General features: G+C 42.6%; 1 protein-coding gene and 1 long non-coding RNA gene across 7 annotated transcripts in view; both read right to left on the bottom strand.

Moving 5' to 3' along the window:
* LOC311359602 (uncharacterized protein) overlaps nt 1-27,499 on the bottom strand; it is a 174,366-nt gene that overhangs the window by 102,073 nt on the left and 44,794 nt on the right. For all 6 annotated transcript variants that reach the window (XR_014638260.1, XR_014638261.1, XM_084479652.1 and 3 more), the window contains one exon: nt 19,751-19,787. Coding sequence is in view for 4 of the 6 variants with exons in the window: in XM_084479652.1 (XP_084335778.1) it covers nt 19,751-19,787 (37 nt within the window). In the remaining 2 variants the exon portion in view is untranslated. The remainder of the gene's footprint in view (nt 1-19,750; nt 19,788-27,499) is intronic.
* Nucleotides 1,128-4,015, bottom strand: LOC311359608. Its single transcript, XR_014638263.1, has 4 exons — nt 3,669-4,015; nt 1,632-1,954; nt 1,394-1,519; nt 1,128-1,239 (listed from the first exon to the last, which is right to left on the bottom strand). It is a non-coding gene; the product is annotated as an uncharacterized lncRNA (long non-coding RNA).

Here is a 27,499-nt window from a genome sequence, read left to right as displayed (position 1 = left end):
GACGCCGACAGGTCCGTGCTTCATGCGCGCCCACAGCGAGCCTTCTGCTCTATAGTGTGAGCAACCACAGCGAGCCTTCTGCTCTATAGTGTGAGCGACCACAGCGAGCCTTCAGCGCTATAGTGTGGGCGACCACAGCGAGCCTTCAGCTCTATAGTGTGAGCGACCACAGCGAGCCTTCTGCTCTATAGTGTGAGTGACCACAGCGAGCCTTCTGCTCTATAGTGTGAGCGACCACTGCTTGTATTTTGGACATGAAACACAGCGGAGGCGGAGAAAACGGTTCGACCGAAATCTTCCAAAGTGTGGGAGCAATTTACAATACATCAAGCTAAAAAGTGTGTTAGTTACAATCTTTGCAAAAGCGAAATGGAGTGGCACGGAAGCACCGCGGTGATGTCATCCGTGACGAGAAGGGGGCTCGACAGCAGGGTTAAGTCAATACAAGATCTCACATTTATTCAGTTTTCAAGTAAGGACATGCAACAACAGTATCTCCTGTTTCTCGTTTGGTGTTTTCATTTATTCGTTATCCAGCTTTACAAGCATGAAAAGTTTATTAAACTGACGTAAGCTGGTTAATTGTGTGTGTGTGTGTGTGTGTGTGTGTGTGTGTGTTACTTCATCGATTCATCGAAAAAATATTCAACCGATTAATCAATTATTAAAATAATCGTTAGTTGCAGCCCTACTCCACTTACATCGTGTGGGGTTGGCATGACAATGTGGCATCTGAGAATGGGTCTTTATCTGCTGAGTCACTACAGAAGAATCCATCCCGGACCTCACACTCAGCATCTGATGTTGATGTACACTTCTTCTTCACCTTCAGACCGAGAACTGTCAATCACAACAGAGGAACCTGAGACAACCTGAGAGTACACAACTTCTGATATAAACATGAACAACACAACTTCTGATATAAACATGAACAACACAACTTCTGATATAAACATGAACAACACAACTTCTGATATAAACATGAACAACACAACTTCTGATATAAACATGAATAACACAACTTCTGATATAACGTGGACAACACAACGTTCTCATGAACACAACATTTGGGGGTTGCATGGGGGGCGTTTCTATTTAATAATATAGATGTACCTGTGCCACACTTTGTACAGGCAGAGCATTGCTTCTGTCCGCTAAAGTCTTCTTCGAAAGTACCATCGGGGCACTTTGAGCACAATGTATTGGTTGTCGCTGTGCAATCCTGATGAACCCTATATCCTGTTGGAAAGAACGTTTAAAATATGTTGTTTTCCAATGGATTTGTTTGAAGAAATCATACAGAACTATTTTGGACAACAGCTGGGTTAATGGACTCTTACCACCAGGACATGCAAGGCAGCAGACCTGTCCCTATTTAATAATATAGATGTACCTGTGCCACACTTTGTACAGGCAGAGCATTGCTTCTGTCCGCTAAGGCCTTCTTTGAAAGTATCATCGGGGCACTTTGAGCACAATGTATTGGTTGTCACTGTGCAATCCCGATGAACCCTATATCCTGTTGGAAAGAACGTTTAAAATATGTTGTTTTCCAATGGATTTGGTTGAAGAAATCATACAGAACTATTTTGGACAACAGCTTGACAACAGCTGGGTTAATGGACTCTTACCACCAGGACATGCAAGGCAGCAGACCTGTCCCGCTCTGTATTCATCACTGGCACACGATGGTGATGCAGTACTAGCAACGCCATAAGTATTAAAAACTGAACATATTAGGAACATGATTTTTAAGAACATGGTGGTCTAACGTTTTTGGCAGATATTTCTTCTGTGTGTCAGTGCAAGTCTTGTTTTTCAGCCAAGGCCAAATAAGGTTGATTGTTTTATCCTCCTTTGTATATTCTAAATACATGGGCCACACACACTATACTTTGGCTGCCAAATCTTCATTGCCATGCAGCTACAGATTTTTCTTGAAGTTCAGAAACATCTGGAGAGATAAAAAAAATATTCAGGGTTAATAAAGGTAATAACTTGTATCTTTTCTCTAAACCAAAATAATATGAAGTTTGAAAACATTAGAGCTGTTAAACAAAGAGTTGTTAACCTTGTATGTCTGCATTAACCGTGATCTAATGCTTATCATTTTTCTGTGACAAATACATTTGTGAGTGTTAAAAGTGTGTCACAAATATAATGTACCACTTTTATGTTCATTGGGCTACATCATTTTTTAGATTGATTTGGTATTTGGATCCTATGTTTAATATAGGATTTCATTGGGTGTAACACTCCACCTTACTCATCCAATACTAAACCTCAAACACAGTCATCTGGCTGCTGAAGATCTAAGGGGCTAATCACCAGCCTGGAGGCCTGCGTGTAAGCCTGGACACAAGGAGCAGGCCCCAGGCCTAGGGGCTAATCACCAGCCTGGAGGCCTGCGTGTAAGCCTGGACACAAGGAGCAGGCACCAGGCCTACAGGAGGTCTGCACCTGGAGTTATGGCGCTATTGATTGTTCATCAGCTGAGACACAGGGTCTCTTCTGATGTTCCTAGGAGCCAGAATGTTTGTTGAAAACATCCTATTTTATAAAAACCACCCTGAAGGTCTTCGTTTTTTCTCTGTGAGCGAACTAAGTGAAAGCGAAAGTAAGGCTGGGTTGCACCAACATGGATTAAACTAATCCTGGTTTAGGGTTAATCTAGGGTTAGTAAATCTAGGTTTAAACTGGTTCATAATTAATCAGGGACGTGTTGCACATCTTAGTTTTAACCCTGGATTAGTTAAACTAGGATTGCCCCAAGGATTAAAATAGGATTAGTTTGTGTTCAGTGTCTGCAATGATGGATTCTGGCAAAATGTGAACAAATTCACGATGTATGCTTGATAAAGATGGACCACAATATATTCACCAGTTCTCTTGTGAATAAATGATTAACTTGTTGCTTTTATTTACAGAGTCTATATTTACAGAGGGGAGAAAATGAGTGGCCCCTGCCCAAGTGGCACAGCCCAGGTCGGCCTTGAACTACAATGCAAAGGCAAAAGGACGCGGCAGGAGAGAGGAGGCGGATGTTTCAAACTGGCGGAGGACCACCAATGATTACGGACCCTCTAGCTGGGTTGCCCCAACATGGTAGCTCAGGTCAAAGAAAATCATTGATATGATCCTGCAGCTGTGAAAACTATTTTCATAAATTTAAATTGGGTTTAACCTATCTCTAATTTTCCTGCGATGAACTCTTTCCTCTAACCCCATTCAGCGAAGATATACAGCCATGTTGTCAAGAAAACTGATAAACCTAACATAAACCTCCTCCAGAGGTGGTTTAAATATAACTGTTAAACCAGGTTAAGAATAGGTTTAAAATTACTGGCGCAACACTTAAATTTAATCTCAGTTTAAATGGAGTTTAAACTGAGATTACCAAAGGGTTAAATATAACCAGGATTAATATTAAACTAAGTTTAAACTAGGTTTAAAGTTTGCTGCAACACTGTTAACAGTTAAACCTTGATTTAATCCAGTCTAAGAGTTAATCCATATTGGTGCAACCCAGCCTAAGAATGGCACCATGAACATATCACTCTTTTTATGCAGTTATAGTTTTATAAATAACCTGAACTTTTAAAAAAGTGTAAACAACCTGAATATAATGACGTGGATATCAGTTTTGACATAGACAGCGTTTATATTACCTTACTCTAATTGAGAGCGTCGAAACATTCAAGTACTCGTCGAATGGTCGAATCACACGCCTTGTCAGCAGCAACAACAAAACCCAGGAGGAGACTGATGAATATTCATGAGGTGTCGACGCTGCAACGCTTTTTCATTGGTCGGATTTGAATGCGAGTAATTACAAGCCGTCAAATCACTACCGGTTTAATTCATTTATTCATTCAATTACCAATCCATTATTGTAAGCTGGTGGATATTTGGCCACCCTTGAACCTTGAAATAGCTGCTACACACGCTTGTTATTAAATTAAAATATTACTGAAGAGAATGCATTTCAGATGCATCATCTTATATCCGTGGAGCATGCCCTATTAGACTGGGTAGCCCCACCCCCATCTGCCGGCGATTGGAATTCGCCCTGCACATGGTGCAATCTACAATTGGACTTGGTCTGGCAATAGCCAGGCTAATGCCCTATCGATTCAACTGATCCTGGAGAAACGCCACAATGTCGAGCAGACCATGATGGGCGTTCCGTCCTGAGCAAAGTTGACAACCAATAACAATACCATCAATATTACTGATGGACGTTTGTATCTCCCACTGTCTCAAACATAAACCAGAATAAAACTGGACTCAACAGGTGGGACTCTATGATTTAGAGCTCTCAAGTGAATGACAGTTTGTCGTTTTGAGGATTGTGAGGTATCTCATTATTTCAGAAAAATAAAAATAAAAAAAATAAAAATTTCTTTAATTCATAAAAAAAGGAGCATCATCTTTTCCAGCATTACAACATTTTTTAGAATTACGACATAATTATGTCGTTAATTCAGAAACACAAGAGCAGAATTTATTTTCTTTAGTGAATGCATTGATTACGCTTCCATACGACTCGATTCATGTGTCATATTGTAGGGTTACTTAACGTAATCCCTGGTTCTTTGTGAGGTGTTTCACTATGGGAATCGCCTTGGCGTGACAGCTATGGAAGCTCCAATGACACAACGTCTGTCAGAGACAGACAGGTCACGCTGTGCTGGGGCCCCGCCCCCTCATCTTACTACAGCCGACCGGCCCCTCTCAACTCATTCTAGACCGGTTTCTTCCCGTGTCTATGCGAAGAGGGACGTGATGGTGAAACACCTCACTCTGTTATCAAAGAACCAGGGATTACGTTAAGTAACCCTACGTTATTTTTCTAACTTTGTTCGGTGTTTCACTATGGGAGATATAGACCACTCCCGGATTGCATAATTAGTCTCCCGAAGCCCTAAACAAGTTAAAGCCCGGCAGTGCTATGCAGACTCTGGTCCGTTCGCCTCTAGCACCGCCTGTGCTACAGATGGCCCCGAGACATCCAGCCTGTAAAACCTGTGACATATTTTAGCTGTAATATTCTCACATAGCCACATGGAGCAGCACCGAGCACATAGTTGAGAGGTAATATACTCTCACATAACCACAGAGGGCAGCACTGAGTACATTTAACAATTAAAAGGTAATACTCTCACATAACCACAGAGGGCAGCACTGAGCACATTTAACAAAGTTGCAACATTTACACATAGGAGGCGACAACGGACACACAGATGAAGTGATCAAGTTTTTAGCGAGGTAGAAGAAGTCTACCTTCACCTGTTTATAAAAGCAACAGCATTGCGGTAGCCAGTCAGAATCTCTTGGGCATATAAAGCTTAGAGACGCTCCGCGCGTGTTATATACCATTCCTCTCCTTTTGTTTCATAGACGATAGACAATAGACCAAAACCTTTACCAAATAAAGTGAGTTAAAAGCGATCCTGTCTCGGCGGCCTTTCCTGGATTAAAAATAACATAACAATGCCAACAGCTCCACTGTGGGACACCTGTAACCACCACTTTAGGCACGAAGGCTGGGTTGGGCCTCAAACAGACCTTGGTGCGCCCTGGTGCAAACTGTAAACAGGAAGGCCGTATGGATAAAGCCTGTAGGTCGCTCACCCGCTTTGCTGTCGTTAAAGCTAAGAGCAAAGCCGTCTTCAGTGAAACAAACTTCATCTCTGCCACCTCCATAGGCTCAAATGGGTGGAGAGAAAGGGCGTCCAGCACTAAGGATAGCTCCCACAGGGGAACCAGGGGTCTGGAAACTGGGAGCTTTCGCCGTGCACCTTTCATAAAACGACAGACTAAGGGATGTTGCCTTGTTGTTAATTCAGAAACACGAGCAGAATTTATTTTCTTTAGTGAATGCATTGATTACGCTTCCGTACGACTCGATTTGCGTGTCATATCAAAACTGAAACCAGGGGTGCGTTATCATATTTCGCCAGCAGATGTCACTGCTGGCGAACTAAATATTACATGAACATAGTGAGTGCATTGTTCTTGTTGTTCTTCCGCGCAAGGTGCACATGATGCTACTTGTGAATTCTGTGTTCTTGTTCTGTGTTCTTTTGAATTCTGCGTTTGTCGTTCATAACGGTAACACAAAGTGCTTAACAAGGGAAATGACAACAAGAACAAGACATTTGTTTATAGTTTGAGATGTTATATTATTGACCGATTGTTAAAAGTAGTTAAGGTTTTGTAGGATGTTAGTAGGGTTATTTTTTTTTTAAATTTCAAAGTACTGAAGTACAACTACCATGTAAATGCATGCAAGACAAAAAGTACAAAGTGATTTCTCAAAGACATAGCATAATTTGGTACAGCAACAAAGTCCAACTATTAACATAACTATGTAAATAGTTATACTTTGTATGGTATGATTTTGAAATTGTATTTGTTCTTTCATCTCCAGGTGCTCATTGTAGATCTGTGTGCGGACAAGTTTGTCATTCCGGTGTGTATGTGTGTGTGTGTGTGTGTGTTGTGTGTGTTTGTATCCTTATGAAAGGGGAATGACAGGTCCGTCAGCTAGAATCAATAGGAGGCCGGTATGAAGCCCTTGTCTGAACCTGTCTGTGTTTTTTACCCACAGTGCACTCGACTGTGACAGAGACAAATTCCTCATTCCATACTCGATTATTGCCTTGGAAAATGTCACAACAATAATGGTGGGGTTGGGGTTACACAATAATAATATAAAGTATAGTATAACAAAATGTCTAGTTTCTCAGAAGAGAGCTTATATTTTGATTGTTTTAACGTTTTCTTTGTTTTAATTGTCTTAATTTCATGAGTTTACGTCACTTGTTGATTTATTCCCCAGCCCTGATGGACACCTATGTAGTAAACGTCACCTGACACAGTCCACACCCTCCCTTCAAGTCTACAACTGTTCCAAACCATTTGTCAACTAATATCCATTTGACTCCATCTCCCATGATGCACCAGCTGGGGGACGAGGACTGCATCCTGCCCAGTAAGCTGCAGGCGGCGCTGCAGCAGGTGCTGGAGGAGAGAGAGCTGATCCTGGGGCAGGAGGCGGAGCCGGATGGGGCCAGCCCTGGAGGTCAGTGCCCGTCCTGGGTCACATGTGGAACACATGAGTCCATTCAGAGACTCTGGAGAAAACCTTTGCTGCTTTCATTCTGTGGTATGAATGTGATGCTATGCATGGTATGCTAGTGTGTTAACATACCGAGTTTCACGGTCATCCTGCACCCCCATTGAGAGGGGGTCCACTATAATATCAACAGCCTAACGTTGTCGTTGTCCTGAGGTATAATCAGATGTAACACGACAACGTTGCTTAGAGACCGACGTGAGGACTACAGTCTGCGGGTCCTCCTAAACCTCCTCCACTCTAACCCCTCCAGCTGAACCACGCGAGGTCCTCACCAGAGACCTCGTGTTGCCAGCCAGTGTGGTGCATGGACGTGCTAAAAGAGCGGCGTTCGTTGAACGTGCTCAACAGTGGGGGACAGGCAGTGGCTCAGGAGGTAGAGCAGCTTGACTGGAAACCTGAAGGTTGCTAGTTCGATCCCCGACTCCTCCAAGTCGAGGGTCGAGGTGTCTGTGAGCAAGACCCCTGACCCTAACTGCTCCCGACGAGCTGGCTGTCGACTTGCGTTGTTGACCCCATCGTCGTTGTGTGAATGAGTGTATGAACCGTTTTTAAAGCGTCTGCAAAATGGCTTAAATGTAAATGTCATATATTTGGTGAGCGGTGAACTGAACGTACCCGACGCTCGCGCACTGTTTACCGGCTCCCGTGGATCAACTGCAACCGGCGTGCAAGCCAAAAACAATAACAACAACGGAGCTACCACTGAAAGTGCCCAAAAGTGCATGTGAATATTTGAAAGTTGAGTTTTATGAACAAACGAGTACAGATTTGAACGGTGAGAGTCTGAACGTCAGTCGCCACATCGGCAACAAATTTAAAAAGACGTCGAATTGACGCATCCGACCAGTCTTGTGTCGGAAATATTTGTGACATAATGACGATCATCACAAGAAGGGTAAGCACTTGAGCCAACTGCCGTAAAGTTCCTCCGCCCAAGTCAAACTGGCTGGCGGCTGCGGTTAGCTCGGTTGTTCACTTTCTGCATAGTATGGCACATTGTTTAAGGGGTAAAACATATACTCCCATTGTTTTTTACTCCCACAGTCTTTATTCTACAGTAGTATACAGTAATTAATTTAGTTTAGGCCGTGGGCAGTGGCAACGATTGGGGGGTGGATGGGTAGGAGGAGGTTCTTCTGAAAAATAATAGAATAAATGTAAATGTAAACGGCCCTAAATGTAAAAATGTAAAAAATATTAAATTATTAAATTATTAAATAAAAATTATTAAAAAAAAAAAAATGAACGTGAACAGTTCATTTTCTTGGACGGTGAACTTAGTTCAAAATTCTAAATTGTGAACCATGACCGTGAACTAGTTCATTTTAAACTGTGTGAACTGAACTTTGAGCTCGCTCTTGTGAAGTGTGAACTTGCCGACTGCGCCGTCGCCAGCCGCCGTCTAACCCCGGCGTCCCTGCCGCCCCCCCCCCCCCCCCCAGGCCGCGGCGAGCAGCTGAGCGCTCTGGTGTCGGAGGCCTTCGTGCGTCTCTTCGTGGAGCTGGTGGGCCACTACCCGCTGCACATGGCCGAGGCGTCGGCCGGCACCCGCGAGCTGCAGCGCGACGCCTTCCGCAAGTCGCACCCGTCCCGCGGCGTGCGGCAGTTCCTGCAGCTCTTCATGGAGACCCAGATGTTCGCCGGCTTCATCCAGGACAAGGAGCTGCGCAAGGGCGGGGGCGGTGCGGGCAAAGGTAGGCGGGGCCAGTGGTCCACCCATCGCAGAGAGGCAGGATTTGTAGGCGTTGGAGTCATGGCGAAGGGACGTGACGGACACCTGCCTCTGGTTGCTTTTCACCAACTCTCTTTGTTTATTTATCGCCTTTATTCCCTGAATCAATTCATTAGTATTTAACCCCACGCGGCCCTCCGTCTATCTGTAAACACCTTTGGGTTTATTTCCTGCCCCCTCACCCACTGTCCCCGTTTTCAAAACTAAAGCACCACCTACATGCTACGGGCTAGAATGGACACCGACTGATCTCCTCTCAGTTCCGCCCCCTAGAGGCGCCCTGCTTGTAGTGCACTCCCCATGAAGGGCCTGATGCCAGACAAGATGATGCACCAGAGGCGTCATGCTTCATGCTGGACGTGATACAACATGCACTCAAAAGTTGCTCTTTTCCCTGCTCCCATTACACACCTATCCAACAACACTAATTGTTGAATCCGATGAGAATCGCCTGATCAGTCAAAGCACGCCGTCAACAGTCGAGTCTTTGTGAATCACACCTCTGTTCCCTCAGGTCTGTTTGAGGCGAGGGCAGCAGAGTATCTGGAGTCGTACCCGGAGCCCACCGGTGTGAACCGGTTCCTTAAAGGACTAGGTGAGCGCTGGTCCCCTCCTCACCTTGTCCCTATTTCAATGTTTAACATCAAGTCAAGTTTTCTGGTCAGTTAAAGTGCAGTTAAACACTCGGTCATTCCGTACAATGAAATGCTCATAAGGTAAAGGTTGTCTGTGTAGTGAGAAAGAGCAAAACACATAATAAGACTTACTATCAAATGTAAGTAATAATGAGGATTGACTAGAAAAGGAAAAGAAAAGAGAGACAAGAGCCGCTAAGGTATTCCAGATATAAAATAAAGATGACGTTTGTGGTTGGTTCCCCTTCCAGGAAGCAAGATGAAGTTCCTCCAGATGAAGTGATCGTGGATCACACCTCCATGTCTCCGAGACAGGACGAAGAGGAGTACCGAGTCAGTCTGAGAAGGACAAGGACGTGGAAGCAAATATTGATGGCAGCAGCAAAGTGTGTCCTTCAGACTCTGGGGCCTACCTAGCTACATAGCGGTTTGGCTAGCTATCGATCTAGTTCATTAGAGGTTTGGCTAGCTATCGATCTAGTTCATTAGCGGTTTGGCTAGCTATCGATCTAGTTCATTAGCGGTTTGGCTAGCTATCGATCTAGTTCATTAGCGGTTTGGCTAGCTATCGATCTAGTTCATCAGCGGTTTGGCTAGCTATCGATCTAGTTCATCAGCGGTTTGGCTAGCTATCGATCTAGTTCATCAGCGGTTTGGCTAGCTATCGATCTATTTCATCAGCGGTTTGGCTAGCTATCGATCTAGTTCATTAGCGGTTTGGCTAGCTATCGATCTAGTTCATTAGCGGTTTGGCTAGCTATCGATCTAGTTCATTAGCGGTTTGGCTAGCTATCGATCTAGTTCATTAGCGGTTTGGCTAGCTAATCTAACTAACAAACAGTCGTGCACAGGCCGTGGATGGTTCAAGTGCAAATAAACGTGTATGCCCACAAATACCAAGTTTGCCATCAGCTTTAGATCGTGATGAGTTTATTCGGGCTCAGAAAGAGGATGATGGGTTAACAGAATTACGGGATGGGGCTTTGACAGGGGAAAAGCTGCAAAGTGCAGACAGCGGATATTTTAAGAATGATGGGTTGCTTGTGCGTAAATTTGTGTCTGTTAAGGATGATCTAATTGAAACTTTATTGCAAATTGTTGTGCCAATGAAGTACAGGGAACAAGTATTGCAGACAGCAAATGGGGAGGGGGCGGGGCACTTCGGAGTGAGTAAGACGTATGATCGGCTACTACAGCATTTCTATTGGCCGCGATTGAAGCGTGACGTGGCAGCGTTTGTCAAAACATGTCATACTTGTCAAATAGTTGGTAAGCCGAATCAGTCTATCAAACCAGCGCCCCTACATCCAATTCCAGTGGGTCAGCCATTCGAACGTCTATTGATAGATTGTGTTGGTCCACTGCCTCCATCGAAGTCTGGTTCAATACATTTGTTGACCGTAATGTGCCAAACAACGAGATATCCGGCGGCATTTCCGATGAGGAGTATTAATACGAAGTCCATTGTTAAAGCTCTTTCTCAATTTATTTCAGTATTTTGTATTCTACAAGTAATCCAATCTGATCGTGGCAGCAATTTCACCTCGAAAATGTTTGCGGAGGTTTTGACACAGCTTCGAGTGAAGCATAAAACGAGTAGTGCATACCATCCTCAAAGCCAAGGTGCTCTCGAGTGATTTCACTCGACCTTAAAGTCTTTGCTGCGCGCATATTGTTCAGAGCTACAGCGAGATTGGGAAGAAGGCCTCACGTGGTTGCTGTTGGCAGCACGGGAAGTGTCACAGGACAGTTTGGGTTTTAGCCCAAATGAATTGGTATTTGCACACTTGGGTCATATGTCTGAGAAGCAGAGGGATGAACTAAAATCATTGATTTTATCTTTTTCGTCTTTATTTTCCGATGTTCCAACATGCACCAATGTGATGGAGCACGACATAGACATCGGTGATGCTGCGCCAATTAGGCAGCGTTTCTACTGCGTCCCACCAGCCAAACAGAAAATTCTGGAGACTGAGGTCCAGTATTTGATCGATAATGGGCTGGCAAAACCGTCGTACTCCAGTTGGGCGTCACCGGGCTTGCTGGTAGCAAAACCCGACAACACCTTTAGATTCTGCACTGATTACCGCAAGGTTAATATGGTAACTAACCCTGACTCCTTCCCACTTCCTCGGAGGGAAGACTGTATAGACAGTGTGGGGGCTACGAAGTTCGTTACAAAATTAGATCTTCTCAATGGGTATTATCAGATCCCGCTAACAGCGCGCACACAGGAGGTAGCTGTTTTTGTCACTCCATCTGGCTTATACACGCATAAGGTGATGAGTTTTGGGTTGCGTAATGCGCCCTCTAGATTCCAACGTCTTATGAATTATGTAACGTCTGGGCTGGAGGGGTGTGCAGTTTATCTGGACGATGTCGTGACAGTGGGTGATACATGGCCCTTACATTTGTCAAGATTCGCGGCGTTGTTTGAGAGGCTGCCATTCTCTCGGTCGAAGATGCGTTGTCTCGCGCCCCGGATGGGGTGGGATAAGTGGTTGTTTGCATACCTTCACTAATTTCTCTCCTCTCTTGTCTCTATGCCCCTGTCCCTCTTAAATTACTGTTCCAGGGCCCGGAATTGCTGTGGGTCAGGAGGTTGGGTGACTGGTGAGCGTGAGGAGTGGTGAGAGAGTGTGTGTATAGGGGGGGTTTCTAGTTGACCCGGTATGAGTGTTGGGTCGATGTAACTGGTGTTGGTTGAGGGGATTTGTAGTGCTTATGTGTTTTGGGTTTTGTTATCTTTAATACCATAAGTGCAGAATCCCAGTTAGGTGGGCTTCTGTCTTAAGGGGGGGGATGTGACGACCCTGGTGAGTCTTTGACTCCACCCTGGCTGTTTAGTTTGCCTGTCCTCTCTCTCTCCCTTAATAGGTGATGCAGTTCAGGTGTGCCTGATTGGCAGCAGGATAAAAGCCCTGCTTTCACAACAGTCGAGGCTGCTCCCTCCTCCCGGTGTGTTGGCTTTCTTTGTCCTTCGTTTGGTTACACATAGACTGACTTTGCATGACACTTTTGGTTACTTACATTTAACTGACTTACACCACACTTCTTTATCTTTATTCAATTTAATTCTGTTAAAATTATCTTCTTACTTTAATAAATTCTTTATTATTGTAAAACGGCGTGGTCTCCCCCATTTCATGTTTCATGCTATAGAGCCAGCGTGTCACATATGGCATAACCTCAACTTCCATCTCTTATGAATGAACATTTGTCCCCACAAATGTCTGCACATGGTCGTCTTATCAAGTAGGCGGTAAAATGAGTGACAAACCGGTTTGATCAGCACAGGTAGAAGTTCTGTGAGGCTTACACAAAGCTGTTAGAAACTTCCTTCCTGAAATTCATGTGCTTGTTGACCAACCTATAAATAAATGACTTGCATTGACTCCCAACACTCCTATATTATTGGGTTAGGAGCACTTTCTCTGGGAGATATAGCAGGATGCCTAGGGCACCATCCCATGATGAATACATAATTAAAAAAGGTGAACCAGTGAGATCATCACAGCCCCAACATGCTGGATCGTTGATGGGTATAGTAGAGTGTAGCGTGTGTGGAGAGATGCTAAGGACATCCAGGGAGCAGTACAGAAAAAAGAAGCATACGACAAAAAGGCAGAGCTGTAGTCAAGACCACCTTTGTCGAGTCCAAATGAACGAGACAGTCAGGACCAAGACGGACAAAAAAGACTCCTCTTAGAGACCACTTACTTACCTGTTTAAAATGTTTGTTATGCTAAAAACATGGTATATTTAAGCAATAGATCACGACAGGCTGTGGTATGTTCTCATTATACCACAGTTAAGGGGCGTTGTCCGTCCCGACGCGCATGAAGTGATCTATTGCTTTTATAAAACGGTACGGTTACGTAAGTACGGCGAAATTAAAGTCATAGACACCCTCAATTTTGAAAAAGCGAGAAAGTCGGAAAAAGCATTTCTTTTGACGAATATAAAAAAGTAGTCCCTCCTGGCTGCCTGCAAAGTGTACGGCGGTTGCTATGCAACACACTGTAACGTCCTTCAGAGAGAAGGCTAGAGACTGTAGCTTGGTTCGCCGGCAATTTAGCCTTCTATCGAGTTCACTCACTGTGTGCCTATTGCTTTACAACATTTCCACCCTCTCCAGCAGCAATCAACATATTTTTAGGCTTCAGTGAACTATGCTATTGCTTTTATATATAAATAAACAACAGTTCAAATTAGGCGCGGAGTGATACTGAACTCTGTAAACTGAACGGGCGTAATAGCTGTGCGTATACACTCAATATACAACAGTTGGGAACCAATCAGATCGCTTGATTTAAGCCACCCGTTTTATAACATCTATTTTCATCTATTATCACTTTGCACTATTATTTGTAATGATCAAAAGCAAATGCAGTGTCACAACACAGTATAGGATCAAATGATGTCACATAGTTTAATTTAAGTAGAGCCTTTTCACTTAAATGTCCATAATGGGTGAAGGAAAACTAGGGCTGAACGATTTGGTAAAATAATCGAATAGCGTCTTCTGTATTATTCATTAAACACAAGCAATAAATCTATCTATAGTATGACCAACACAACATTGGAAGCAGTCGACATATCAACTGCTCTTTCCTTTGTATTGAGATGAATTGATGCATGAATTGATGTAACATCTTTATTTAACTAATGAATTGTAAAAGAAAAATCATCGGGTCTTCTTGTATATAGGGCCCATAATTTGGTGCTACACCCCTGGCTGGGGTTGGGCGGTGTCAACTTAACTGCTAACACCATAAACGTTATCAGTACTGTAATAAGGCTATTTGGAGCCAAACATATAACGTTACAGTTCAGTTAAAGGGGACATATTATACCACCAGGTGTGAGTGTGATTAGCCGTTACAAGCCGTTTTGAAAATGTGCAGCTTCTGACATCACAGGTGGGCGTGTCCACAGAGATGTATGACGGATGGATGAGCAACGTTTGCTACAGTCCACTGGGTAGGCTGGTAGCCTGCTACCGAGCAGGTTAGTTTGGTCGGATAAATTGCCATGGTTACTTAACAGAGATTCCCTTAAGTCACGTTAATGGAACGGAACTCTAACTGAAAGTAGCGAGGCTTAGTGAAATAAGCCCGGCTTTGCCTTTAGCTCGGTTGATGGAATACCTCTAGTCAGTTCAAAAGGCCCTGTAGTCTACCTGCCTGGTTCCTGCCAGCCTGGTTCCTGTCTGGTTCCTGCCAGTCTGGTTCCTGTCTGTGTGGTTCCTGTTTTCAGACCTGCGGTTCCGCAGAAGGTGACCTGTCTTGTCCTCCTTTGTTTGGATTGTTTCCCTGTCTTAGTCTGCAGCGGCCTTGGGCCCTTTTTGTGCTTTTGCTATCTTCCCGTGAGACCGGACTTTAGGTGGAGTTTCCAGGTCCCTTGTCACAAACAGACCACAAGCTAAGACGCAATGTTCCACCCTTTATTCGTGGGCTCTCACAGGATACCAATTCTTTAGGGCCGATACCAATATTTTTTCATCAGCCTTAGCCGATGACCGATACGCCGATACCGATTTTCTTGAGCCGATAGTTGGAGCCTACCCTGGAAATCCAGAGTTCTCGTGAGAGCACAATTTGAATTTGCTCAGCGAGTCACTGGGAACGAGCAATGTAATGTATATAATATAATGTATCTGATATAGCCGGGCCAAAAGCGTTGCTGTTTTACCGACCGGATACGGTAAGAGTCACTGGTCAATAAAAGTATTTATCTATCTATCTGGTCTGGATACGTCACCCCTTGTATTCTTCTGATTGGTCGTAGTGTATTCTTCTAATTGCTTGTAGTGTTATTCAATTGCGTGCAGTGATATTTTCAAATGCATGCTTGGTGCCGCCTCTCGAGTTGGGCCGTTTTCATCACTCGTTGCCAGACCCTACAGCTTTCTAGATGTGGCTCTGGATTTCCAGGCTAAGCTGATCCTGCTTTTGCTCCCTCAATTTACATCATAAAAATGAAACAATGATGATAACAAATGTTATAAGTCTCAATTTAAAAAATGAACATTTATTGAACTGTCTGTATATCATGCCAGGAAAAAAAATATATTAAAAAAATAAAATCATTTAAAAAAAAATCGGCCAAAAAAAAGAAAGAAATCGGCTGATATGATACATAAAAAACGCAAATATCGGCCAACCAATATATTAGTCGATCACTACAGGATACCCCAACAACCAGCCCTCTCTTACTCCACTTGATCACAAACAATAATATGTTACTAACAATGTTGACACATGAAAGAAGGCCATTTAATGCTAATCCCAGCCCACCAAATGCTTCCTGATCAACTCAAGAACAGTAGTAAAAAAAGTACAGGAATTACACTTAAAAAACTAAATCCATTAAATGTAAATAAGATCTCCTCATTGAAATACAGTGCAGTACATTTACAGATATTTTCATTAAAGGTTTTGCATCTGTTATTTTACATATTATTCCCTAAATGATTACGGTCAAAAGCCTTAAAAAAAGTGATGTTTCTAAAAGTTTAGCAGACAAAGAACAACAAAAGATACTTGTATCGGTAAAATATGTACGTGTCAATGTTTACAAAATAGTTTAAACGTTGTAAAAAAAATCATCATAAATCAATCATTATGAAAAAAGTTTCATCTTCCTTGGTGGCCAAAATTTGCCCAAGAGAGGTGGAGCTTGGACCCAAGCCAACGTTACCCATCATAACCCAGGACGCCTCACAGAGCACACCTCACACTATCTATTAACCCCTCGCTTGTCTTTTCTCTGTGAGCCACATATAGAAGAATAATGTGAGGATTGATCTAATAATGATGATAAACACACCACGCCTCTTCTCCTGTGAAAGCTGGCATCAGGAAGGAATCAGACTGGTGTATTTCCTCCTCTAGTTTCTGAGTTTAAGACATCAGATTCACTTTCAGGTTGATCCAGAATTTCTAGAACTGGCGTTACTTTGTCTCCTGTAATGTCAGTCCCCTTCAATAGTGAAACACGGTCGATGGGAAACTTGGGACTAACAGCGATATTAAAGAATCCTGTTACCATCTTTGGGCAGAGTTTGGACTGGACCCATCTCAATGTCTAGCTGTCCAGTACCAGACCTGTAGGCATCCAGACGTTGGTCATCATCATGACCATCCATAGTTACATCAGGGATAGCTGTTCTTGAAGTGTGTTCTTGTTGGTCCCCGGTTGGTGCAGGAGATTCACTATTTAGTGGTGTAGTTTCTGGAAGAGAAGGCAGCAGAGAGTCAGGACACACAGCCAGCCTCCACATGCAGCAACACTCACTGAAGACTGAAGCCCAGTGGAGCAGCTCTGCAGCTGGGTACTCTCAGGTGGAGATGAGGACACACACACACACACACACACACACACACACACACACACACACACTATTCAATTACAGTGAAAAAAGGTCAAAAGGTCATCTTGGTTTGAATATTTTTTTGATGGGAATGAGTTGCAGTCTTATAGATTCCCTCATATCTATTTGTGGACTAAATGAGAAAAATAAAAATTTGAACTATACACATGGCCACAATCAAGCGTTTTTATTGTAGAATTTTAGAAAATTTCAAAATTAGAGTCCCACATTTGCACATTGAAATTACAATATGCTCTATATGGTCTGACAGTGGCAGATATATTTGACATCAGGAGAACTCTGACTATACACCTAGCCAAAATCAAGCATTTTACTGCATAATTTGAATCACAGCAATATCATTTGACTTGGAGGGAGTCAGTAGCCCTTGCAAACTACTGGATATTAATAAATGATCTGTTACTCATTTACAAAGAGAAACATGTGGAATAAAAACGTACCATTTAACTCCATGTTCGGTTCCTGTGTTTTCTTTTTCTATAAAATAAAAATGTAAATAAAATATCAACATTAGGTTCATTACAAGGTCATCATCTAATAACTCCACCACTGCCAGCTAGGGTCACACATATTATTGTGTTCTGTATCAAACCAGTGATAACACTTACCTTCTGGTGTCTTCTACAAACCAATGCTATGAAGTGATAAACAAAAAATGTCAGGACAGCAGTCACTATCATTCAGCATAACCCTAATACATGTTAGTTGAATGTAACGTGATACATGTTAGTTTAATGTAACCATGGTACATGTTAGTTTAATGTTATTATAATACAGAATACTGTTAGAGTTTAATGTAACCCTTACCTTCCAGGACTATGATTGATATTATGAAACGTATCCATCCTATTATTATGAACTGCTCCGTATATTCTAATCATGTAGAATCAGTTGAACCAGTTCCTGGTTTCCACTCTGAATTAGCCTCTACACAGAAGAACATCTTGACAGACTGAATACGTGTAGGGAGACGGCTGCCATTATCGTGGTCAAACAAGGACAGAAGTCTTTCTACCCTTTGTCCCTGCTGTGTTGTCATGACGACTCAGTGAGCTACGTTATAAACGCCACTGAGCTGACGTTATGCTGGCCACATCGCCCCAGCTATGAGAGTAGTGTCTTATATACATGGATAGCGCCATTCTATAATCTAATATCTAGATGATGTTGTTCAGTAGGTCTGCCACTCTGGTCCCTCTGCTAGGTAGGCTCTGACTCTCTGGTAAAATTAGATGAAATGTTTTGAATCACAGCGATATCATTTGACTTGGTGTGAGTCAGTAACCCTTGCAAATCACTGGATATTAATAAATGATCTGTTACTCATTTACAAAGTGAAGCATGTGGAATAAGAACTTACCAGATGACTCCCACCACCTTTTCGGTGTTTCCTTTTGCAATAAAATAAAAATGTAAATAAAATATCAACATTGGGTTCATTACAAGGTCATAATCTACTAACTCCACCACTGTCAGCCAGGGTCAAATATTATTGTGTTCTGTATCGAACCAGTGATAACACTTACCCTCTCAAGACTTAGTTTAGCCAATTCTATAAAGAGATAAACAATACAGTCACATGTCAGGACAGCAGCCACTATCATTCAGCATAACCAAGATACATTTTAGAGTTTAATGGCATATGATTATAACTGATCATGAATATTTGATAGAATTATAGCAAAGATGTGTCTGGATTAGTTCATATTGTCATTAGTTACATAACTGCAGCTGTAACACAATTAACACAACTCACCTGCATCAGGCTGTGTTTCACTGGAGGGAGCTGGAGGGCTGGAAGTCTCTAGACATGCAGGCTGTGTTCAAACATACAGTTCATCCATACTGTTACACCACTGCATTAAGTCCTTCATTCTACTACATAAAAGTTAGCACTGTACAAATACACTTTATATAATTTGACTAAGACATTCAATTAATTAGTAACAAGGTGTAACTAACATTTAACAATAATAATAACAACAATAATAAAGACGAAATAGCAGTTTATTATTAATGACACAGAGACCACAAATAATGGGCTGAACGTACAGGCTCCAGAGAGAGGTGAGGTGTGGATGAGGGACCAGATGTCTCTTCTCCAGCAGCTCCACCTGGACGGTTTTAGAGTAGATAAAGTTAGCCTTACATTACAAACAAGACCCGTAGCTGCTGCTGCAGAGTAGCTAGCTAGCCACCACAAGCGCTCTGCCGCGGGTTTCTGAAGCGTCTCCAGCGGTTCTGTACACTAGTGGCTGCTCTGTCTCGGTGCTTGGGGTCTAGTCTGTCCTTTGTGGCAAATGCATTGAGACGACCGAGCGATCAGAGAGAGAGTTAGCGACTTTCCACATGTGACTATGTCCGGTTTTCAAAATAAAGGGTTAACACAGGGTATATACAAAGACTGCAGGGCCTACACAAAATCAAGCATTTTTAAATGTTTATAATTTTAGAGAATTAAAATCCTACATTACATTAAAATGACACATTGCTCTTTAAGTTCTGACAATGAGAAAAATGAAAATTCCATCTATACACTATACAGGATTTGTATTGTATCATTTTAGAGAATTTCAAAATTAGAGTCCCACATTTGTACATTGAAATTACTTTATGTCTGACACAAACAATATGCTCTATTTGGTCTGAACGTGGCAGATATATTTGACATCAGGAGAACTCTGACTATACACCTAGCCAAAATCAAGTATTTTACTGCATAATTTGAATCACAGCGATATCATTTGACTTGGGAGGGAGTCAGTAGCCCTTACAAACTACTGGATATTAATAAATGATCAGTTACTCATTTACAAAGAGAAACATGTGGAATAAAAACTTACCATTTAACTCCATGTTCGGTTCCTGTGTTTTCTTTTTCTATAAAATAAAAATGTAAATAAAATATCAACATCAGGTTCATTACAAGGCCATCATCTAATAACTCCACCACTGCCAGCTAGGGTCACACATATTATTGTGTTCGGTATCAAACAGTTATAACACTTACCCCCAGAAGTCGACCAAACCATCCTATATAGAGATAAACAATACAGTAACATGTCAGGACAGCAGTCAATATCATTCAGCATGACCCTGATACATGTTAGTTTAATGTAACATGATACATGTTAGTTGAATGTAACCATGATACATGTTAGAGTTGAATGTAACCCTTACCTTCCAGGACTATGATTGATATTATGAAACATATCCATCCTATTATTATGAACTGCTCCATATATTCTAATCATGTAGAATCAGTTGAACCAGTTCCTGGTTTCCACTCTGAATTAGCCTCTACACAGAAGAACATCTTGACAGACTGAATACGTGTAGGGAAACGGCTGCCATTATCGTGGTCAAACAAGGACAGAAGTCTTTTTACCCTTTGTCCCTGCTCTGTGTTGTCATGACGACTCGCTGAGCTATGTTATAAACGCCACTGAGCTGACGTTATGCTGGCCACATCGCCCCAGCTATGAGAGTAGTGTCTTATATACATGGATAGCTCCATTCTATAATCTAATATCTAGATGATGTTGTTCAGTGCCACTCTGGTCCCTCTGCTAGGTAGTCTCTGACTCTCTGATACAATTAGATTTAATGTTTTTAATCACAGCGATACAATTTGACTTGGTGTGAGTCAGTAACCCTTGCAAATCACTGGATATTAATAAATGATATGTTACTCATTAACACAGTTAAACATTTGGAATAAGAACTTACCAGTTAACCCCATATCCAGTTTAAAATTTTCAGTTTTCTATAAGATAAAAATGTAAATAAAATATCAACATTGGGTTCAAAATAAGGTCATCACCTAATAACTAGTATAGAATTACCAAGAAAGTATTACCAAAACTCCACAACAATGTATGCTTTCCAACCAGAGATAAAAACACACTTGACCAAGTATATACAAATATACAGAGGGCATATAAAGCTGCACCATCCCCACACCTCGGATTATCAGATCATATCTCCTTGACACTGATTCCATCTTATGAACCAGTTGTCTGTAGAACCAAACCAGCTGTGAAGACAGTACAGGTATGGAGTGAGGAAGCTGTTACATCACTACAGGACTGCTTTGAGAGCACAGTATGGGAGGTATTTTCACAGGGAGCCAACTTGGAGGAGACACCTCTAACGTCCTAGACTACATTCAGTTTTGCACCGAGACAGTACTGCACACCAGAACCATCAAGGTGTTCCCTAATCAGAAACCCTGGTTTGACGGTAATGTGAGGTTGCTGCTCAGGGCGAGAGATACTGGCTTCAGGTCTGGTGACATGCTGGCCTATAGAACTGCCCGACGAGACCTAAAAAAGGGCATTAAAGAGGCCAAAGGCAAGTACAGCAAGTACAACGGGCGCACACCGTTTCCAAAGACCATTCACTTGGAGGAATGCGGACACCGGCTGTGTTGGCGCTCTGTAACTACTTTAATAATATAAGGCAAATGAGCTGCGCTTGAAAGAAAAGAAACTCGAAACTGAAACTATCAATATAGTATGTTTTGAAGACAAGTAAGCTCAAAGATGTCAAACAACCGGGTGCTGAGGAAAGACGGAGGAAAGGACGGAGGGAGTGAAGCCGATTCCAGCATGGCCAGCGTGTTGCAGGAGCTGAAGCTGCTTAACGCTAAAATGGACGGGATGAAAACTTCTTTTGAGAAGCAACTAAACACAAAGGTGGACAACCTACGTGACTCACTGGAAAGGTTGGTGATTGAAAACAGAGATTATCTGAAAGCGGAACTTGCTCAGAGAACAAAAGAAATTCAGGAGAACTTGGATATGGAGATTGGTCACGTTGTGGCCCGAATTGAGCAAGTAGAAGCTAAGATTAACAGCGGCGGGAGTAAAGTAAACACTCGTTACGACCCCGATGTATCTATTATCGTCTCCGGCCTGCACTACGAGGAAGGAGAGGACGTTATGGAGCTGGTCCAGGAACTACTCGACGACGGGCTGCAGTGGAGCAGTCCCCGTGGTATCGTGGCTGCGGAGCGGATGAAAGAGAGGGGAGGACGACCTGGCGTGGTAAGAGTGGAGTTTGGCTCTGTTCAGGACAAGGTGGATGTGTTGCGTAAAAAACAAGGGCTGAAAAACAAGGAGAAGTTTAAAAGAGTTTACATTCGCTCAGCTAAGACACACACTGAACGGCTGATCGAGCTAAACTTCAAGACTTTATTAGAGGAAATCCCATCGGGGAGAGACTTTTATGTCGCGGGGAACGGGAGAGTCAGGAGGCGGCCCACTCGCGATGAGGCAGACAGGCAGGGAGAGGCGCAGAGGCGGCGTGAGGACACCTGAAGAGCCCCGTCTGCCCAGCCTGTAAGTTCTGAACACTTTACTCTCGTACATTGGAATCTAAATGGATGGACGGACCTGAACTGTGAGCTAAGGCTCTTGTTACTGTTAAGCTTTGATCCAGATTTTATCTCTCTTAATGAGACTCATTTAACTGGATCACACAAGATTGACTTTGATGGATATACCTGGTTTGGATACAACAGAAAAACGCACTTCAGGGCTCCTAGAGGTTCGGGGGGGGTGGGTATTTTGGTAAAAAATAAAGTCTTTAGTTCATACAGTGCAAGTGTTATTGACAAATCTATTGATGGGTTAATTGGTTTAAAATTTAAGAACTTAATGACAGGGTATTGCTTTGTAATTTTTTCATGTTATCTCCCCCCTGAAGGTTCAGTATGGGCTGATCCTCATCGTTTGTTCAATCAGTTACTGATCCAGGTATACAATTTGTCTGAAGCTGATGCTGTATATGTGTGTGGAGACTTGAATTCCAGAATGGGGCACTTGGAGGATTATATTATTGACATAGATAGAGATGTTCCACCTAGAGTTAGTCTAGACAATGTGGTGAATAAACAGGGGGAAATGTTGGTAGAACTTCTGAAAGACTCCAAGTGCTGTATTCTAAATGGACGGATACCAGGTATAAACAACTATACATCAATATCAGTTAAAGGGAGGGCTGTGGTTGATTACCTGATAACTCCACATCACTGTTTAGATACTTGCATTGAGCTAAATATCTTCACTCCAATGGAGTTAATTGAAAGGGAGGGCACCAAGTGTCTCAACCTCTTAGGTGACAGATGTAGTGCACCTGATCATGCATTGCTGGCGCTGACTTTTCATGCAGGAGGAGGGCTTGTTATTGACACAGGTCCAGCTAATGATCAGTCCAAACAATACCCCTAAAAAAAAAATATTAGACATGCCTCTCCTCATCTCTTTTCCTCTAGTAGGTGTACAACTGCTTTCACCCAATTTATAGACAAACTAACTCAAGTGCATTACCAAAAGGAAATTGATGAATGGTATGATGAATTTTGTGAGTACGTCTGTAATGTGCCTGGAGTTTGTACTAGGCCGATCTCTGGGAGGGAAAGTAGATGTACAAGGAAATCCAAACCCTATTGGAATGAACAGTTGAAAATACTATGGAAGGAGATGAGGGCGGCTGAAAAAAGTTCTCTAAGGTGTGACTGTCTGGATATGAGAGTAAAACAACAGTTTAAAAATGAATTTAAAATGAGACAGCAAACCTTTGATAAAAAATTGCGGGCCTGCAAAAGAAATTATGAGAGGGGCCAAGCGTTGAAAATAGAGTGTATGCAAACAAGTAACCCTCAAATGTTTTGGAGTTTAATAAATAAGTTGGGCCCCCAAAAAACTCGAAATATCCCAATGGAAGTTTTGTCAGAAGATGGATCCTCTGTTTCTGCTATTGAGTTTATTCTGAAAAAATGGGAAACTGATTTTGGTTCTTTATTTTCAGGAAGTGATTGTCCAGTTGAGTGGGATAATCTTTTCCTTGCAGAGAAAATCACTCAAAAAAATACTATGGAAGTTCATATGCAACAGGAATCCTACAATGAAAACCAATACTTAAATGCTAGCATCACAGAATCTGAAGTCAAGAATGCAATCAATGGGCTTAGAGAAAAGAAGGCTGTGGGGGTCGACAATCTACCGAATGAGTTTCTGAAATTACCCTGTTTATCTCGTATTCTGTACAATCTTTTCTTTATTTGTTTTGAGTATGGTTTTCTCCCCTCAGCCTGGCAGAAATCTATTATAAAACCAATCCCCAAGTCAAAAAATAATGATCCCAGAATTCCTATGAATTATAGGGGGATAAGTCTTTTAAGTTGTGTTTATAAAATCTATTCCAGCGTCTTAAATGAGCGACTGATGTTTTTTCTGGAAAATTCTGCTTTATTAGTTGACGAACAAAACGGCTTTCGTAAGAAAAGATCATGTATTGATCACATATATTCTTTATCTACTATAATACATGCCAAAATGCAGGAAGGGAGACCTGTTTTTTGTTGTTTTATTGATTTTCGTAAAGCTTTTGATTGTATTCATCATGGACTTCTTAGTTTCAAACTATTGAATGTTGGAATAGATGGTAAATTCTACAAGGCACTAAAAGCCCTATATCTGGCCCCAGTGGCTTGTGTGCAGGTAAATCAGTATAGAACGGGCTGGTTCCCAACTCCATCTGGTGTCAAACAGGGGGATGTACTTTCTCCCACCCTTTTCTCTGTCTATATAAACGATCTTGTACTAGAAATCAAGCACACAGCCATTGGGGTTAGATTGGGCGACCTTATAGTTGGCTCTCTTCTGTACGCAGATGATTTAGCTCTCCTTGCAGAGTCTGAAAATGAACTTCAAATGTTATTAGAGATTGTGCATAACTGGTCTGGAAGATGGAGGTTGAGGATAAACGAAGACAAAACCCAGGTCATGCACTTTAGGAAGAAGGGACAGTCGCAAACTGATTTTGTTTTCTCCTGTGGCTCAGTATCTTTATCTTATACTAAGTCATATAAATATCTGGGGTTTACCCTAGATGATCATCTTACATTTATTGAAGGGGTGAATGTTCTGTCAGACTCTGCAGGTAGAGCTTTGGGAGCGGTTCTCAACAAAGTAAAATTCTGCAGGGATCTTGGTTATAAAACGTATACCCAGTTGTTTAAATCTTGTGTTTGTCCCATTTTGGACTATGGAGCAGGGGTCTGGGGCTATGGTAAACATACTAAATGTGAAGCAGTACAGAATAGAGCTATGCGTTGTTTTTTGGGTGTACACAAATTGGCCCCACGACTTGCAATATGTGGTGACATGGGCTGGGAGCCTTGTGAGGTACGGCATGGAGGTGACATGGTACGTCTGTGGAATAGATTGATTAATATGTTCGACAACAGGCTTACTAAACAAATTTTTCTATGGGATCTTTTAAACAATTATTCTTGGGCAAGGCAGCTTGAAAAAATATTTAGTATGGTTGACCTTCAATATGTATATAGAAATAAATTACCGTGTTCTGTTAACCAAATTAAAGAATTATTATTTGAAAACTACAAAAAAAAATGGCTAGAAGAAGTTCAACACAAACCAAAATTAAGAACATATAGGTTTATTAAGGACAATTATGGCCCGGAGAACTATGTCACGCTCAACCTACCTAGAGCTCAGCGGTCAATTTGTGCTCAATTGAGGTGTGGTATCCTGCCTCTGGCTCTAGAAACTGGGCGCTTCCACTCGATCCCAGAGGAGGAACGAAAATGTTGTATGTGTGATCTTGATGTGATTGAAAGTGAATGTCATTTCTTATTTTATTGTCCTTTATATCATGAGTACAGGCAAAGGCTTTTTTGTAAGATTTCGTTTGAAGATTGCCCAGATTTGTTCTTAATGACTGATGAATGTATACTTGCTTATTTATTTGAAAAAAAGGTGTTCCCGCTGGCGAAATTTATTTTGGAGTCCTTTAAGCAGCGCAGAGATGTGTTGTATGTCTGAAGTCTTTCCGTCCCGGCAATTGTTTTGTTTTTGTTTTCTTTTTGCTCTGTGTGATGATATGAATGGATGTGGGCATGCATGCATGCATGCGTGCGAGCATGCATGCATGCATGCGCGTGTGAATGTGTATGTGTGCGCATGTGCGGACATGTATTGTATAAAAACTTGTGGATGTGTGGGCATGTGTGTATGTGTGCGCATGTGTGGGTATGTACTGTACGGAAGAAAAATATGTAGTACACGAGCATGTATTCCTTGTTCTCTTGTGTGTGCCGGTGTTCTGTGTTTTGTTTTGTTTTTAGTGTGTCTTATAAGCCCATGAGGGCTGGGCACCTATGGTGCATGACACCAAGTTTAAATTAAAAAAACTACTACTACTACTACTACTTACAGACAGTGCATTGAGGGTCACTTTGAAAACAAGGACCCCAGGAGCATGTGGAGAGGCATCAAAACTCTAAATGACTACAAATATAAGACCACACTGGTTAGCGAGGACAGGGACCTCCCAGACACCCTAAACCACTTTCTCACCCGCTTTGACAAGCAGCATAGTGGGGTGACAGTGGAGCGTCAGGTGACAGGGCCAGAGGAGGAGCAGACACTCACTCTTCAGCACCACCAGGTGAGGTCCCCCTTGAGAAGGATTGACACCAACAAGGCTACTGGCCCTGATGGGTGTCGGGCCGTATACTGAGGTCATGTGCCGACCAGTTAGCAGGAGTTTCTACAGACATCTTCAACCTCTCTCTGCAACAAGCTGAAGTTCCCACCTGCCTTAAGACCACTACCATCGTCCCTATCCCCCAAAAATCTGGCATTACCTGCCTCAATGACTAGCGCCCAGTCGCCCTCACCCCAGTAATCATGAAGTGCTTTGAGCGGATGATACTGACGTACATCAGAGACCGCATCCCTGTGGACCTGGACAGTCACCAGTTTGCCTAAAAAGCAAATAGATCCACAGAGGACGCTGTCTCCATCGCAATCCACACAGCCCTGTCCCACCTGGAGTACCTGAACACATATGTAAGGATGCTCTTTGTGGACTTCAGCTCTGCCTTCAAAACCATAATCCCCCATAAACGGTCCTCAAACTCATTCATCTTGGTCTCCCCACCTCACTCTGCTCATGGATCCTGGACTTCATTTCAAACAGACTGCAGAATGTCAGAGTAGGGGATCTGACATCCTCAACTATAACCTTGAACACCGGTGCGCCCCAGGGGTGTGTACTCAGCCCAGCCCTCTACACCCTCTTCACCCATGACTGCGTACCCATCCATTCATCCAACACCATAATCAAATTTGCTGATGACTCTGCTGTGGTGGGGCTCATTAGAGACAACAATGAGTGCCATTATAGGCAGGAGGTCCAACACATGGCAGAGTGGTGTGTGGATAACAACCTGGTCCTAAACACCACCAAAACAAATGAGATCCTTGTGGACTTAAGGAGGTCCAAGAGCACCACGCAGACCCCACTTACCACCAATGGGGAAGAAGTGGAGAGGGTGGACTCTGTTACGTTTCTGGGGACGTACATCACCAAGGACCTAACATGGGCTACTAACATCTCCAACCCAGAAGAGGCTCTTCTTTCTAGGGAAGCTCAAACAGGCTGATTTATCCACACACCTGCTCATTAACTTTTATAGGAGCACATTTGAGAGCATCCTCTGCCAGGGCTGCAGTGTGTGGTATGCAGGCTGCACAGCGGAGAGCAGGGGGGACTTGGCC

The sequence above is a fragment of the Micromesistius poutassou genome (assembly GCF_964030765.1).
Source record: "Micromesistius poutassou genome assembly, chromosome: 15".
Classification (NCBI taxonomy): domain Eukaryota; kingdom Metazoa; phylum Chordata; class Actinopteri; order Gadiformes; family Gadidae; genus Micromesistius; species Micromesistius poutassou.
The sequence above is the reverse complement of the archived record's forward strand: the minus strand, read 5'-3'. Positions and strand labels throughout refer to the sequence as shown.